At 37.0% G+C, this 18578-nt stretch overlaps 1 protein-coding gene across 5 annotated transcripts in view; it reads left to right on the forward strand.

Moving 5' to 3' along the window:
- LOC145981973 (uncharacterized) overlaps positions 1-18578 on the forward strand; it is a 48124-nt gene that overhangs the window by 4325 nt on the left and 25221 nt on the right. For all 5 annotated transcript variants that reach the window (XR_014441007.1, XR_014441009.1, XR_014441008.1 and 2 more), the window contains exons 2-3: positions 10249-10353; positions 12157-12286. Coding sequence is in view for 2 of the 5 variants with exons in the window: in XM_083115486.1 (XP_082971612.1) it covers positions 10249-10353; positions 12157-12286 (235 nt within the window). In the remaining 3 variants the exon portion in view is untranslated. The remainder of the gene's footprint in view (positions 1-10248; positions 10354-12156; positions 12287-18578) is intronic.

Genomic DNA, 18578 nt, shown 5'->3' on the forward strand with positions numbered 1-18578 from the left:
TGGAATCGCTGCCATATTCGACGACGTGCCATTGCTGACCGATTTTAACACACTACACTCAGGACCATGCACTTTCACTGCTCTTCTGCACCTATCTGACCTGCTACAGGTACCACTTACCAGATGGCGTGGCAGGCGCACATGACGCATGACGGCCTTGAACACCTAATCATTTCCTTCTGCACCTCTCCTCTACACACTGTGCACATTTCGTCCGATTCCGATTACTCCTTCTGGGTGTTGCATTTTTAATGGCGAGGAGTTTATATTCCCGAATATCAACAACGCTACAGAAAATGATTTGCGTAAGTACTTTCTCCTGTAAATTTCAAGAAATCCGTCTCCGGTATAGTAAAGTGTTACAACTTATTCTGCATTGCGAAAGATTGTTTAACAAGGGATTTCGCTTTTTTTTTTTTAACAAAATTAGTATCTATTGTCAACATATAGAGTAATTATTATTTGTTCTTTTCTCGCTTCCTGAACACGCAAAATGGCAGGCAAATCTTAATTAGCGTTGTGTTTCAAACACGAAACCAGTGTTCAACCTTCCTAACAGAAAAATTCCTGCATAGCCCCAAAAGCCATTCACGCATAACCCCAAAAACCATTTGGGATAATATGACCATTCACGAATAGCCCCAAAAACCATTCATGATATCCCCACGCACCATCACAGTTAGGTTAGGTTGCTTTAGGTTGGGCAATATAGTGAAAAAACTGTGTTTGGAAACACTTACCGGGGATTGCGTCATCAGATGCTCGCAACATCCAGTTCAAGTACATGGATGGAAATGCAAGCAACAGCTTTCGTGCATCGGACGGACATAATTATAGAAAAATACATGAATTAGCGGCCAAATACATTTAAAAATGCGAGAAAACACTTCTACGACCTTCCGAAATTACACGGAAACTCAATTCCGTAAGTACTTGCTCCTGTAAATTTGAAGAAATCCGATTCCCGGCTTTGACAGTTTTCCCCAACTATTTTTTGCAATGATTAGCATTTCAAAACTATGTTTATGATGACCCTTAATTTTAACTATGCTTGCCTAACCTAACCTTACCGTGAATGGTTCTTGGGGCAAACATGTTTTCCAAGATGCCATTTTCTCACATGCAAATGAACGTGCTCACATATTGCACAACACTTGAGCAACGTTGGTAGCAAGACTGTTGTACGGAAATGAAGACGTCTTCATGTTAGTGTATGGAGAATCATAGCGGTAATTTACAAGGTTGTTTTGCAATTTCTAGACGTGACCACCAAATTTTAACTGCAGATACAAGGCCAAAATTAGTGACTATGCCGAATTTGAAAGCAATTGGAGATATTTCCGGTATTGTAAATTCATACCCTTTAATTGATTTTCAGTGTAGTTGATTATGTGCATAATAAAAATACGTATGAAGACATATGGCATACACATATTAATTGGAGAGTTACTTGTCATTCAAAGTCTAATTATTGCGCCAGTATATGTGTATTTCTATTTATCTATTGGTCTTTTTCCATAGACCCTTGATGAAATGGTATGGAAAACGTCAGTTACAGGGGCCCAAGTTCATTTTGTTGTATTGCGATTCCATCATGCTACGAATGCAATTTTAACATGGTTTGATTTCGACTTACTTCTGTTAACACATACGGCGGAGTTTTTGTGATTAGTTAAGATTTTGTTCAATATATGCTTTTGTAGTTAGGTTAGGCAGGTCAGGGTTGGTTCCTAAATTCATTTTACTAAGTTCCGATTTACTTCTACATTCATTCCCACTAGTCTACGATACTTACAGTCGCTTGTTCATGGGAAGCGCACATGCTTCCAAAGGTAGTTTTTAAGTTGTTTTTTCAACATAAATAACTTTTTTGAAATCAAAGCAGTGCTCATTACTTGAAAGAAGGTTCATGTGCCACTGATTTCCAAATTTTTACTATAATTAGTCTTCCTGGTAGGAGAATTTCAAAAATCATAAAACAATCTGAACCCTTACCTTATACTGGGTGATTTTTTTAACCTGAATCATTTGAATATCTTGAAAAAAAGTCATGCTACAAAAAAATGTTTCAAATAAAAAGTTGATAGTTTAGAGGGGGAAGTTTAGTGGTGCAACAAAAGAAGACCCCCTCCCCCTCTTGTATGTGGGGTGGGGGGCAACTTTGAAATTTCAAATAGAAACCCCTATTTTTTATTACAGATTCGGATTTTACGGAAAAAAATACATAAGTTTTGTCTGAAACATTTTTTTCACTTTTTAAAAAGTGAAAGTGTTGTGAAACCAGGTGCAACTTTTGAACAGCTGGTAGGGAACAAAGAATATTCAGAATTATCATCTGATGACTTTGCCATATTTATTGGTTGTGCAAATGACGTAAGCAAAGATCAAACATTTGATGCTGTAGCTACACTGCGAAAGACCTCGGGGAGGCTGACTCACACAAATGTGATTGTAGTAAATGTCCCACACCGCCATGATCTCAGAAGCTGGTCTATTGTCAATAAAGAAGTAAAGAAAGTAAAGTGCTCCCTTGTGCTTAGCACCACACCATGAAGGTGTATAGGGTGTGTGGGGGTAATGCCCCACACTTTCTTGATCCGGTCGTGAGTGGGGGTGATGTGAACAGCATCATGCCCCTGACCACCTTTACCTCCAGGGTTTCTCGCAGGTACCCATGTCATTCGACGCTGGGAGGGCACCGGAGCCGCTTCCAACATTGGAAAAGTAGAAAGCTAATAGCATGTACAGTAATGTATGTAAAAATTTTGAAAATGTAACTGTTATTGATAGTTCCATATTTGCTAGAGAAACGCATACCAGGCATGGCCAACATTTGAATGCAAATGAAAAATTGAAATTGTGTAAAATTATACACAGGGTTATTCAGGATAGGCTAATTGTTAGACAACATACCGGGTGGTCCAAAAGTCTCGGAATGGTCACGAGAAATGCACAAGCTATTCAATGATATCACACTTGATTCCCCACCCCTGCCCCCTGGGGGTGGGGCAGGGTGTAACTGTGAAATTTTACATGGAAACCCCCATTTTGTATTGTAGAATCAGAAAGAGGACTCCATTCCAAGTCCAACGAGCTATCAACCATCCTCCTAGCTCAATTAGGAACGGAGATGGCGATTTTAAATTTTCGAAGGGGGAAGAAAGAGAAAAAAAAAGTGAAAATTTCATAAAACCCCAAAAAATTTCAAAGGGATGCTCTGCCCCTAATTGAGCTAGAGTGAAAGAGATTGCAGATTCGGAATCTGCATGTCAAGACCTTCCAATAGAGTATATGGTAGACCCTCTCCCATATACTCTATTGAAAGCGTCCCTTTGAAATTTTTTTTTGGGTCGCCATATCTCCGTTCCTAATTGAGCTAGGAGGGTTGTACCAATTTATAAAAAAGGTGAGGAAAATTGTTTAGCTAGCTACTGTCCCAGTGTTTTCAAAGTTTTTAGAATCAATTACGCAATTACTTGGACCATAATAACTTAATTTGCAAATCACAGTTTGGTTTCAGGAAGGGTAAGTCAACAGTTGATGTCATGGACTGTTTAGTCAAAAATGTACTTAAGGCCTTCGAAACTAAGGATTTTGCTCAGACCTCTTTCTGTGACCTGAGCAGGGCTTTTGATTGTGTAGAACACATTTCACTTTTAAAAAATATGACATACTATGCCATTGGTGGTACAGATCTTAAACTATTTCACTCATGACTTCAGAACCGTAAACAAATTATCTGCATAGGAATGGAGAGGTCAGATGTAGCTGAGGTCAAAAGTGGTGTACCTCAAGGTTCGGTTCTTGGACCTTTATTGTTTTTTCTCATGATGAAGGATTTACCATTTTGCATCACTGCTCACACAATACTATAGCTCGACCACAAGGAAAAAAACCTTCCGTCCAAAGCGTTCACGCAACTTCCCTGCCATTATCGGTGTTCGGGACAGTGTTGCCAGGTCAGATTTGAAAAATTCGGGAGATTGTTCCTTGGGAAACCAGAAGATCTGCTACAAAATTCAATGATCTAATAGTAGCGGATGAACGACGTTCTTGGGAACGGAGGGGCAGCATATGCGTGCGCACTGTGGGGGGGGGGGCAAGGGGAGTGGCGCGCATTGTTTACAGTGTAAACATCACAGATACTTTTGTAACAATGGTGCTAAACCCAGCACCCTGTGTGTGTGGCGAAAATATACCGAAGATCTCCATTTCAGGAGTGGACATGTTTCAAACAAAAGAAAGTAAACCGCCCGAAGGAACCGACCAACATCTTTCATCTCTTCCGCATTTTCCGGTTAGAGTTTGCATGGAAAACACCCTCAAATTTGCTCTTTCTCAGCACCGACACAAGGGGTTTGCGATGCCTCTATTTTCGCGAGGAATTTTTATGACAGGAAATGGTAGAAAGTTGTGTTCACAGATGAAGCTAATGTGCTGCCTTTAGTTGTCGGCGATTTTCCACAATCTTTCAAGTCGAATGCTAACAATAACAAATCAATTTGCCTTCTGCTGGTGTTCGGTGTACAGCTATCGATAGGGGTGGGCACGCGTTCTGCACCATTATGAGAAAATGCATTACGTATGTGAAATATATTTGGTGAATTAGACAGCATGTCTTCCTCAATAATTCAAGATAGCAATGCTTATGCTAGGGTGCCACCCATCCTCCCCATCTGCTATAGATACACACACACACCCACAAACACATACATGTATAACATAATTTGCCCACGCTACGAAGTCAGTGTTTCTACCCTCGTAAGGCAAGGACGTTTCACTGTGTTTGTGTCACATCATTCATTTCATCAGTTTTTCATTCATCCATATTGTCGTAATTGCCCGTAGAGGAACAAAATCGATGTAAAATAACTAAAATAGAAATAAAGTTTAGGGTGGGATAAAATACAGCCATCTAAAAATTGTAATGTAGTAAAAGAAACAAAATAATGTCGTGGCACAATTGAGTAGCGTTTGACATAATTTCACAGTTCAAACAGCACTTTACACGGCTGAGTGGAGTTCCACTCCATTTCAAGTAAGATGAGCAGGAAACGTGTTTTTAAGCTGGCCGTTGGAGGTTCCATACCAATAGTTTATTAAGGAATTCTCTCGAGAAATCAATAGGCCTGGCAACGCTGACGTGAGCCAGCGCGAACCCCCTGCCCTTTCCCGCACCCGCCGGCGCAATGTGCTTGTGCACAGGTTTTTTTTGCTTGTGGTTCCACTGTATATGCAGATGATACTACCTTCTTTAATGCCAGCTCTGACTTTAACACTCTTAAAGCCATAACTGATAATACCTTGTATCAATAATCTTTACGGTTCAGAGCTAATGGTTTTTTGCTGAATGAAAGTTAAACCCAGCATATGTTTTTCAGTCTTAGAGACATCCCGATCGACAAAATAGCTCAGACAATGTGAAATTTCTAGGTATTGTCATTGAAACACCACTCTAGAGAGAGAGATTTCTTAAGGGCAGTAGATCAGGGAACATTAGAGACACTCACAATTCGGAATAATATAGTTAATTTAACATGTAGATAATCAATATTATGTTGTTAGTATCCTAATCCTAAGTTATGTTCTAACCCAATCATATCAGTTGGGTCATTCCACAGAATTTCATCACAAAAAAATAAAAATGGTTGCTCGACCATTTTTGATTTTCTTCATATTTGGTATGTTGAACCCCTTGGAAAAGAGAAGTCAAAAACAGTTTTTAAATTTTTTTTATCTGTTGTGGTTTTCAAGTTACAGGGTGTCGAAAATCGCAAAATTGCGCAATTTCACGAAAAATCAGCTTTTGCAAAATATTTAATATCTTCATAACGAATGAAGATATTTTAAAAATTCCAAGTTTATTGGAATCTGCATATCTTGCAGTACTAAAAAAGTTACATGGTTAAGTTTTGTAATAAAAAGCAACCTATGATCAGTGTATCGGAAATATCAGAACAAATTGTGTAAAATCGCTGAGTTTTGGTTTCCTTTTATTATGAAAGGGGGCCAGATAACATGTTAATTTTATTTTTATGTTGTAGTAGTATGTTAGTTAATTTACCCTAAAAAGAAGCAAGTTGTTAACTGCTCCCCTTTCTGAGATACAAGAGCTTAAATATCGGCAAATTAGCAAAAAACAGCTTTTTGACCCCCCTGTAACTCAAAAGGGGGAGCAGGTAGGATTACCAAATTTTGAAGATGCTTCATATGAGTGAGCATGTTCAAAATCTCAAAATTTGGTGTTGTTATTCAAACTACTTATGGAGATACAGGCATTTTCCTTTATTACATTTCAACGTCAATTCGTCATATGCCTCCTGGTATAAGAAACAGGAAAAATTCTAAAAATAATGTTCACACCTTAGAGGATGGATTTTTAAGAAATAATATCACACATTGACTCACGTTAACTGCAGCAATAACAAGATAATGCAGTATAGAGAATGAAGACTATGCTTCGTGGTTGTCCTTATATCCAGGGACTGAGTTGTTCCAGCAGTACCTGCGTGAAGCCGTAGATTTTGACAATGAACTGCTTGATTCACCTGTTAACTACAAACAGTGGACCACAACTGAACGTTGTGAGCTACTGTCTATGTCGGATGAACACGATTATGAAACTTAGAATGCATCATTATATTGCCAAGAGTCAGTCACAGTACATAAAAGACAGAAAAAGTAATCTCAAACCACATGAATGCATAGTACAAGGAGACTTCGCTGAGAACTTCACCTTCATCCTTCAGGATGAGATTCAATCTTACCATTGGGTAAATGCTCAGGCTACAGATCATCCATTTGTTCTGTATTTTAAAAAGGAAAATGATACCGATATCACAAACGCAAGCTTCTGCATCACCAAAAGAAATGTTTACATTCTGCAGAGATAATATACCAGTGGTAAAATATTCATGTTACTAAAGAAAATGTTGAAGAAACAGCTGAATTCCTAGCTGAAAGATTTCATTCATCTATTACAATAAAGCATACTCGAGGTTTCCACAGTTTTGTCCCATTTAATAAGACCACTATCAGAGTCCGTCAGACATAATTTTCTGCAAACTTCGAAGATATGAGAATTTCTATTGAGGAAGACTGTGGTTGCAATGTATTATTTGAGTCTGTTAAAATAGGCAGCCATGTGGCATGTATTTATGATGGAATGTGGTGGCTGGGAGTCGTCAAAGATGTATGTGAACATGAACAGGACTTCCATGTACACCTTTTTCATCCTTGTGGTCCAAGTACAAGTTTCAAATTAGCCAAGGATGACTATGTGTGGGTAAAATCAAAAAAACATTTTGAAGGATTTATCACCATTAGAGGTAACAGCACCTACAGGAAGAGTACATAACATCCAACCAGAGATGAGTGAAGCAATTGAGAGTTGCTTAAAAGCAAGACCATGAAAAATAATAGCCCCCTACTTTGTTAATGAGGACATTAAATTGAGATAAGTCCCCAAGTTGTAGATTATGAGCACTTATTGAACTGGTTGATTAAAAAAAACACCTAAAATATTAATGAAATTTGTATTATATGTTTTCTTTGTGTCAGAGCAGAATAAAAAATAAAAACATTTGTACTTTAACAATTTTTTTTGAGTTTTATTTCTCTAGCGATGTAACGAATTGACGTTGAAATGTCATAAAGGAAAATGCTTGTATCTCCATAAGTAGTTTGAATAACAACACCAAATTTTGAGATTTTGAACATGCTCACTCATGTGAAGCATCTTCAAAATTTGGTAATCCTACCTACTCCCCCTTTTGAGTTACAGGGGGGGGGTCAAAAAGCTGTTTTTTGCTAATTTGCCGATATTTAAGCTCTTGTATCTCAGAAAGGGGAGCAGTTAACAACTTGCTTATTTTTAGGGTAAATTAACTAACATACTACTACAACATAAAAATAAAATTAACATATTATCTGGCCCCCTTTCATAATAAAAGAAAACCAAAACTCAGCGATTTTACACAATTTGTTCTGATATTTCCGATACACTGATCATAGGTTGCTTTTTATTACAAAACTTAACCATGTAACTTTTTTAGTACTGCAAGATATGCAGATTCCAATAAACTTGGAATTTTTAAAATATCTTCATTCGTTATGAAGATATTAAATATTTTGCAAAAGCTGATTTTTCGTGAAATTGCGCAATTTTGCAATTTTCGACACCCTGTAACTTGAAAACCACAACAGATAAAAAAAATTTAAAAACTGTTTTTGACTTCTCTTTTCCAAGGGGTTCAACATACCAAATATGAAGAAAATAAAAAATGGTCGAGCAACCACCTTGTGATGACATTCTGCGGAATGACCCAGTTATATTACAAAGGGAGCATCTAAGTCTCCAGCAAAACTGAACTCGGTTGTAACCTTACCTTGAACTCGCACCCTGTAACAGCTCGGGCAGCGTTCCGACACACACAACATACTAAATTCTCCAATCTTCAGTATATGTAATTTGTTGTTGACCTTGCCTAATTACTCAGCCTGTCAGTCAGAAGTGAGCTCTTTCCTGTTTTTGTGGCTATCTTCGCAAACAGTCCTATTTCTATAAGAAAGGCCTTGCCAGGCACATCCGTACTAGATGCGTAACCTTTTAGGTACATCTGCACGGGAGGTGTGTCACATTTATTGACATCAGATGATTGGTACTTGATGACATGATGATATCATATAATTGACACTACACGATTGACAGCTGGTGATTGACATTATTGTCATATCATGTCCAAGACCTTGCCTTTGAGTGATACATGCTAAGCCAACGCCGTCTCCGTGTTTCAACCTTCACACGTCGAGGAAGGTGTCTAACCTTAACTGCCCAGTTCTGAGTAACTGGCAAGATTAACTTCCTTTGACTGACTGTTCGGAACCAACTCATAAAACTGTAATATGCATTACCACGTTACATTAAATGAACGTTACATCATTGATAATAAATTATCATTGGAGCCACATATTAAATACATAACTGCCAAGCTCTCCAAGGTTATATATTTGTTAAGGAATCTAAACAGTCATGTACCTGAAGATTACGTAAGATCAGCTTACTTAGCTTTCTTTCAAAGCATTATTTCATATGGAATTTTACTTTGGGGAAACTGCAGTTATGTACAAGAAATTTTAATACTGCAGAAAAAAGCCGTGAGAATAATTACAAACTCTCTCAAATTAGTTCATTGTAAGCCACTGTTCATTAAGTTAAAATTTATGACTGATAAATCTGTATATATTTACACTGTGCTCTTGTATGTAAAGAAAAATTTGCCACAACTACGAAGTAGACAAGATGTACATTCCTATACTACAAGAAACAGCAGGCGTATAAATATACCCTATCATAGACTCTCAAAATCCCTTAATAGTTATGAAGCTCTAGGATTAAGAATATTTAATAAGCTACCTCTTGATGTGACTAATATGCCTATGAATGTATTTAAACATAAACTGTATCCCTGGTTAGTTGCTACACCATTGTACTCGACTCAAGAATTTCTTGAAATTAAAAATATTGTATTTTAGTGCAACTTAAACATAAGAGGTTATAATTTTACATTTTATAATATATTTCACATGTATTTTGCTCTTGACGTTGTCTATTGCTGTACAAAATTAATGACAATAAAATATTATTATTTTAAGCTAGATAATGAATATGTCCTGTTATATATATCTATTCTTATACCTTCTTTTTATGTATTCATGTAATAATAACACTACAGTATTAATAAATTTATGCATTATGAATAGACCTATAAATTATATTAGGAGCGAATTTACTATACCGGAAGTATCTTCAGTTGCTTTCAATTTCGGCATACTCACTAATTTTGGCAACACCACCATACGTCGATAATATCAATATTGATGAATCTGATGTCAACATCGATATTGATATATCAACGTCGATGCTTTAGAAATATCAACTCTATATCAATATATCACACAGCCCTACATTCATGGTGGCGCTAGTTGACATGGGCCTGCCACTTTCTGCTGTTCTGGCGTGAGCATGGTACTTCATGACTTGATGATGCCTTTGATTAACATGTGAACTTATAAATTAATATGTTAAATTGTTATAGAGCGGTCTGAGGAGTTTATTACTGCTTAGAAAAGTTTGGAAAATTTAGTAGGAACCTTGTGCAAGTATAAATTTTAGCATACCAGAAAAAAAAGTGAATCAGTAGTGTAAGATAATGTTAATTTTGACATGTGAATTTTCTTTCTTTGTAGGAGAAAATGTGGTGCCCACTTTGTGCCAAAAGGGGCCTCAAACGGAGGGTTCGGATATACCAACTCAACTTCAAAGAAGCAATTAGACTGTGTTCTAGTAAAAAGGTATGAAGTTTTTGATATATATGCTTTCAACAAGATGTTCGTAAAGTACAGAGGTTTCTCTCTGTTGTGTAGATTGGAAGTGTTTTTCAAGGTATCCCTCAATAAAGAATATATGCAATCGTTTGAGAAAGATATACATATGCTTTGAGAATGTATAGTAGTTATACCAAGTGAAGGAATATCGTATTTGTGTACAAATCCAAGTTCATACAAAAAAATATGTATGTTAAATATATACAGTTGAGACTGCTTTATACGTAACTCAGTTCTGCGTAATTCTGTTTTATATGTAAATTACTGTAGGTGCCGGCAAAATAAAATTTAAAAACTTGTTAATTAAACCTTATTTGTACGTAATGCATTTATACGTAATTCTGTGCAAGTACTAACCCTCATAAAATACAGTTGATTTGTACATAACCAAGCTACAACATTGTCACAGAAGTATACATTTCTTGTCGTTACAAAAACACAAGGTGAGTTTCAAATACAAAACAGGGTAGGTGGACATGGTGGCGGTTGGTCCCATGTAGTGCACCCTGGACCACAGAGGAACTAGGCTCTGGCATCAGGACTCACAGACAGTACTCCGTAGATTTGTGTTTAGCATTTCCATGCATATTTGCGATTGTCCCTTCATTAGTTTCATCTTATTCTCATTGTTGCAATTAGCCAAAAGATGCAGAGAAGCAACATAACTAAACCAACCAATAAACAAACTTAAGTTAATTCCTGTTCATTAGTAATTGCTTTTCGTCAGTCCAACTTAAGAATAGTAAGTGTTTGTTAAAGAAACCCCACCATCAATGATAGAATTCCCAAGTGCAAGTAACAAAATTCAGACGCAGGTGCACACCAATGATATTTCCCAGGAACGCAATTTTGGAGCATAAAATTACAGAAAAGGTAAAAGGGAGAAACGAACAAAAAACACTATTGCTTCTGTTGGTTCTCTTCTAGTGGAGTATGAGCGCCTCTTTCATTTCAAACTCAGCTCATTAAATGAGTAAGTTTAAGTTGTAAGTTTAATAATAAAGACTGAAGGAGTAGCAAGTTTTGTAAATTTAATGTGTAATAGAAAGGAAGTGAATTAAGTACACAGTACAAGATGTAGCCAGCCCAAATTAAAATACCAATCATAATTTTTATGACGTCCCCATAAAAGTCTTCACATAGCCCTAATTTCATGCTAAATTTGCCTCTGCGGTGCAACAGCCCGTGAGGGCCAGGGCCTATGTACCAACTACCGAGTTGGGAGATCAACCTACCAGTTATGGGGTGTTGTGTGGTCAGCATGACGAACCTCCAGTCATAGGTTTTCTAAAACTGTTACGCTACTCATTTTTAGCTCCCCAATTTCCAATGGTGGGTGGACACCGGGTCCTACACAGGCCGAAATCTCAGGAGAAAAGGTGCTTCACTTCCCCCAGGAGACTCGAACCTGCAGTCCTGTATCCGGAGCCCAAAGCCTTAGACCACATGGCCATGATGGGGGACAACATTTGCCTCTATACCCACTAAAATCGTTCATACATTCTCCCAGATCAAAATCTCAGGATAAACCCTAATAAGTTTTTTATTTATTGTTTGCGAAAGAGGATTTTTTTAATATAAGCAAATTTCCCTAGGAACAGGAACATCACTGGTGCACACGCGTGCAAGGCTTTGTTTAGTGATATTTTAGCACAGATACATTTATCTAGTTTTATATCTAGAGAGAGAAATAGATTCCTTTTTGCCATCATCATTTGTAATGTACAGTGTGCGACAGAAAATTCAACTGATTTTTTTTGTGTATTGCAGTGTGACTATACAGGCGATGAAGATGAAGATGATATGCTTATTCCAAGGAGACTGGAAGATTTGGAACCTTCTATAAAGGTTACGAAGAGTATGCTAAGCGATGCAGACTCAATATCATCAGCAGTGTCAGGTGTGATTCTTTTTTAAATTAATTGCGGACAGTTTTGTGTTGCTTCAATCCATATCAAATGACCCAAAACAATTTACTGGTTCCCCAATCATTCTTTCAAGAATCATTTTTTTTAGTGTTACCCATATGTGTGAGTAGTTTAAAACATGACTTCATTTTAAAATGGCAGCAGTTTTAGTTTGTGTGTTTTCTTAACATAGAAACTTGTTTACACAACCACAAAGCTATCCTCTGAAGAATCGGATATCAGATTTTATGTTTTCCCAGAACCCTAACTTTTCCCGCAAGAAATGTTAGATTGGAAATTCACTACACTTGTACCCATTCAGATGAAGTAAAATGTCAAGTGGTTACTGGAGTAGTTGCAGCTTCCCACTAATGGTATTCCGCTTGCATATCTTAACCTGTCCTGACAGACCTCCTGTAGAAACATTTTCATTTATAATAGATAGTAATGGGTTTACTAGCCACTCGCATGGTGGATTTATTAAAAAGTAAATATTTCTTTGTAACTAATAATGTAAATATTTAGGATGGGCCAATATGAAATTTTGGCTGTTACCAATAAAGTAATCAATATAAAATTTGCCGATACCGATATTCTACCGATCTGATATAAAATTCCATTTAGTTCTTGAAGAACCTGGATGGTGCTTTGACCTCCTTAATAAATGCATGCTTCGAGGTGACTACAGTGATAAAGAAGTTGCATATTTAGTCATTTACTTTTTTAAAAGTAAGGTATGGAGATTATCCATAAATATTATAACAAAGTGACAGAATTTTGAACTAAATTATAAGATATTTATAGATATATCAGATCGGGCATGGTGGCTCAGTCGGTAACGCGTCTGACTACCATGCTAAAGGTCCTGGGTTCGATCCCCGGCCGGTTCAAATCCGGGAACTTTTCTAACGTTAGAAGCGGCCCCAGCGCCCACCCAGCGTCGAATGACGTGGGTACCTGGGGGAAACCCTGGGGGGTAAAGGTGGTCAGGGGAATGATGCTGATCACGTCACCCCCACTCACGACCGGATGAAGAAAGTGTGGGGCGTTACCCCCACACACCCTATACGCCTTCTTGGCGTGGTGCTATGCACAGGAGAGCTCTTTGCTTTTTTTTTACCTTTTATCAGATCGGTAAAATAATCGGTAATTTTACTGACACACCGATATGCCTATATTGGCTGATACAGATGAGGGTACCGATTAATCTCCCATCACTAGTTAATATGCTTGATTTTCACTAACTCCCTCCCCCCTGTTGTAACTTTGTTATCCTAGAATATCAAAAAAATATTTTTACGGGTACACCTACATAGTATTTTTATGCTGTACATTTCAAATTTTTTATGAAGAACCCCCCCTCCCAATAAGAGATATTAGGTTCATTTTTTTAAAAAAAAGATTAGAAAATCTAACATTTTCAAAGAGTTATAACTAAAAGAAAAAACCAGTAACACTACTCAAATATTTTCTATTTTCTGCTAAAACTTTGGATGTACATATCTTTTTTTAAAATATTTTTTTCCAAATCCAACATCAGTTTTGGCCCTAAATTTCAGCAATTTGCATTGGAGATGGTAAAAAAGGTAGTGTAAAATGTTCTGTAAACAATATTTTTACCTCAACTTTGTGTCATTTTTCTTAGCTTAGTTATCAAATTTGTCACAGCTGTCTGCAAAGACCAAAAATTCCAGAAACCATGAAACAAAATTAGCTGCCATTTTTAAACCAAGTCAATTTTTTTTTTAAAAAAAATAATGAAGGTGTTTAACTACTCAACAACAACAAAACATTTTAACGAGAAATGGTCAGGCAACCAGTGCTGGATCATTTGGTACCGGTTTACCCTGTTATAAGTAGACATAGTACTTTTAGGCACCTAAAATAGTCTTCAAAAGCATCAATTAAGAATAAAATTATGCTATGAATGAAATTTTTCAAATGAGTTTCATGTAATGCTCTAAAAGGGGTAACTATAACTTTACTGTAATTATAAATCTTTTTAAAGAACCAAAGAAATTGCTGCAAAGTTTGAAGTTGTTTCGACTTCTGTTTTTGCTTTACTGCCCTACAGTTTAGTGGAGTCTTAATTATCTTGAAAATTATGTAAAATTCAGAGTTTTCATTTATTTTGCACCAGTATTGTGTGAAAAGATGGAGTGTATGATTAAATAAGTTTCTTTAGTACAGTGGAACTCAAGGTTGACAAATAAGTGGGTTTTTTTAAAGAGAAACAAGGCATTTTTTGAGTTTTAAATGTTTAAAACAGTGTTTTAATCAAGACCAAACAAGCCTGTTTTAAACAAATGAAACATGTGCCAAGAAAACTTATTTTTCAAGAAGAACGGAATCTCTTAATCATCTAAGGAAGTAGTATGTTTCTAGTTATGGACCAACTTTAAAAATACCTTTTTACCTTGTATATTTCACGTGTAGGCTGTTCGAGAATGTTTAACTTATCTACTGTTGCAATCTGCCGTTGTATCCCCATGGTACTCTGTTATCCAAGACATCACATTTTATTATGAATGCAACAAAATAGATTTTCCCAAATTTTACATTCCCCCCTTTTTAACCCTTTCCGACTGAACGGGCTTGAGAATACAGTGTGTTTCGCAGAGGATTTTTCTTTTTTATAGAAAATATGTTGTTAAGTGTATTTATGTTTAACATATTTTTTGGAATCTACAACATGTCCTATTTCCACTGATATATTTTATGTATTTTTTTTCTGTAACAATTTTTTAAAAGTTAAGAAAATTATAACACTGTATGAAAGTTACGGAAAGCATATTTTGAATATGTGATATGCAATTAATTAATGAAGCGAAAGATTTCCTATTAGGATAAAAATCTTGACTACCTGCAAAATCTGAAACTGAATTCTCGTAGAAAATTGTCGCAAGATGTATGTAAATTATTCAATGCTATTTTCAAGAGTAGTGGGGCTATCCACAAGTAAACAAAAACATATCGAATGGCACAATCGATTGTGGAACTTTAGCACAGCAACTTACAGTTCACTGCCACTGCTAATTGAAGCGTGTACTTGTGGCCTTTCTTCTTTTTTGTGTACGAGATGAAATGGATCATGTAAAATCACTTAACGACAAGGATAACAAGAGATATCCGGACAGATAAGAGGGTTTTCCACATCCATCGGATAAGCAACTAAGAAGCAATACGGGATTATTCCAAGGTTGCTGACCATCGTTACGTTTGACGATATTTAATTGCAAGTAATTTTTCCCTAAACAGCACAAGCCTATAAAGCATATAAATATTTGGATGCCTTTTTTAAGTGAAAAAGTGCGAGATGTACGAACCCACAAAAAGCAGACAAAGATTTTTTTTTCTTGATTCTTCAGTGAGGGGGAGTTGGCAGGATGCGGTAATGCACACTTGCTTGTTTCGTTCCTGTTTGATCACAGAAGTACCCCCCGGCCCCCCGGTTATTTTTAGTCAATTTTCTACTATTTGTGTTAATCATGACAATGAAGATGAATAATAAACTGGAAAAATTAATAATGGGACAAGCACAATTATACACCATTGCATGACCAGTGTTCAAACCTAAGACCTCTTCTCTATCAATTTGATAGAGATTACCATATGCAAAACATGAAAATTAATAATTACCCTCAATTAGTTTTGTGTTTACACAAACATTTATTTTTTCTGATTACACAAAAAGTTATTTTTTTCTGGTTACACAAAAATTTAATACAGTTCACATGTTCAAGAACGTAACGTGTAACCTAACTGACTATGACTGAGCATCTTTTGAAATTGTTGCTCATATCACTAAGACAGAAAGACAAAATATAGATTTGAAAATATTCAAAATTATAGACACTGAAAACTTTTAATTATGCACATAATTTCCCCCTCAGTTAACCTTTTTCCACCCAAGGCCTTTTTCACAAGTAAGCCTCTATTGTCCGAGCCGATTTTGAGTAAAATGCAGAGTTTCAATGAAATGAGTGTAGATCGGAGGCTAATTGCCCTAGAGAGATGAGTGATATACCGTTGTACGCGGAATGAACCAGAGATTCAGACTATATGAAATTTTTGAAAATTCGGCATATATGTGGTGGGGGGTAGGGGGCTAACTCTCAAAATTCCAAAATTTTGGAAAAAAAAATTTGGTTCCCCCACCCTCCCCCCAAGAAAAAAGTACATGACAGTGTCGACATGCACATGGAAATGATCGCAGACATGTAAGGAACACAAAAATATTTGCATTATTATCATATGACCAATGTAACTTGAGTTGTACCCCCGAAAGGAATGGCCACTGATTCAAGCTTCAAAATGCAGCGGTACCTTGAAATGACTATAGCTCAGAAACTAAATGCCCTAGAGATATGAAAGATATACCGTTGTACGCAGAATGAATCACAGATTCAGACGATATATAATAATCAAGACTAGGGATGGCTAGATCCGGATCCTAGCGGATCCGGTTGTTTCCGGATCCTAAAATTTTTTGAATCTGGATCCGGTACTTTCGGATCTGGATCCGGTACTTTCGGATCCGGATCTGGTACTTTCGGATCCGGATCCAGTACTTTCGGATGCGAATCCAGTACTTTCAGATCCGGATCCAAAACTTTCGGATCCGGATCCGGTGCTTTTGGATCCGGATCCGTTTTGCCATCCCACATGCGCTTCTTTGGAAAGTAACAATGTGCTTATAAGATATTGTTACCTGCTAATATACATATATATATTATATACATACACACACACTTATATATATAGTGTGTGTGCGCGCGTGCGCGATTTGTAATTAATTAATACACTTACAAGGGAGGTCTAAGTCTCCCCCTCCGATTTCCATGAAACTTGCTGGGCCCAAATGAAGAAATACGTGTTTTTTTTGTTTCGGCAAGAAATTTGTTCTAGGGGGCAACCACCTCTCAAATGTCAAGATGAGGACAAATTGAAGTGGGGATCTGACCCCTGTGTTCCCCTCCGATTTCCATGAAACGTGGTAGGTGTATAGCAGGGATGGTCAGATCCGGATCCTAGCGGATCCGAAATCCAGATCCAGAACTTTATTTTAATTTGTAGAACTGTAACTGTAGAACAATTGTATAATTTTTGTATAACATTTCTATCTTGTTATATGTGTTAAAGGTTTCATCCTGGAATGGAATTTCTCACATTTATGTGTGTTTTCATCCCCCCCCCCTCAAATGTCAAGATGAGGAGAAATTGAAGTGGGGATCTGACCCCTAAATATGGCATAGGAAGAAACAGGGGGCATACGGACTCTCTATACACCTGCCACGTTTCATGGAAATCGGAGGGACACAGGGGTCCGATCCTCACTTCAATTTGTCCTCATCTTGACGTATTTCTTCCATTGGCCCCCACTATACACCTGCCAAGTTTTATGGAAATCGGAGGGACACAGGGGTCAGATCCTCACTTCAATTTGTCTTCATCTTGACATTTGAGGGGGTTTTGCCCCCTAAAACAGTTTTTTAGCTGAAACAAAAAAACACGTAATTCTGCCTTTGGGCCCCACTATACACCTGCCAAGTTTCATGGAAATCGGAGGGGGATACTTAGATAACCTCCCTTGTAATTATTTAACACTGCATATATTATAATGTTTTATTTTAATTTGTAGAATTGTAACTAGAACAATTGTATAATTTTTGTATAACATTTCTATCTTGTTATATGTGTTAAAGGTTTCATCCTGGAATGGAATGTCTCACATTTATGTGTGTTTTCATTTCCAATACATTCGAATGAATACATATTCGTTTCAATGGCATTTACAAAATCACCTCTGACATGTGTGCACGAGTGTGTTAGCCGATGCGTAGCAAAGTATTTTAGGAACAACACTTGAAAAAAATTCTTGTAGGACTAACGAAAAATTTCTTTGTAATCGAAGATCATAATACCTTTTAAGTTGTGGTAATATTATAATGGGATTGAGATACGAAACTTTCGGATCCGGATCCAGATCCGAATCTTTCGGACCCGGATCCGAAAATTTCGGATCCATATCCAGATCAGGAACTTTCGTATCCGGATCCAGATCCGTAACTTTTGGATCCGGATCCGGAATTCTCGGATCCGGATCCGGAATTTTCGGATCCAGATCCAGATCCATAAATTTTGGATCCGGATCCGGATCCGAACAGATCCGGATTTTTCGGATCCGGATCCGTTTGGCCATCCCTAATCAAGACCAAACAAGCCTGTTTTAAACAAATGAAACATGTGCCAAGAAAACTTATTTTTCAAGAAGAACGGAATCTC

The sequence above is a fragment of the Lepisma saccharinum genome, chromosome 30 (assembly GCF_977018435.1).
Source record: "Lepisma saccharinum chromosome 30, izLepSacc3.1, whole genome shotgun sequence".
Taxonomy (NCBI): Eukaryota; Metazoa; Arthropoda; class Insecta; order Zygentoma; family Lepismatidae; genus Lepisma; species Lepisma saccharinum.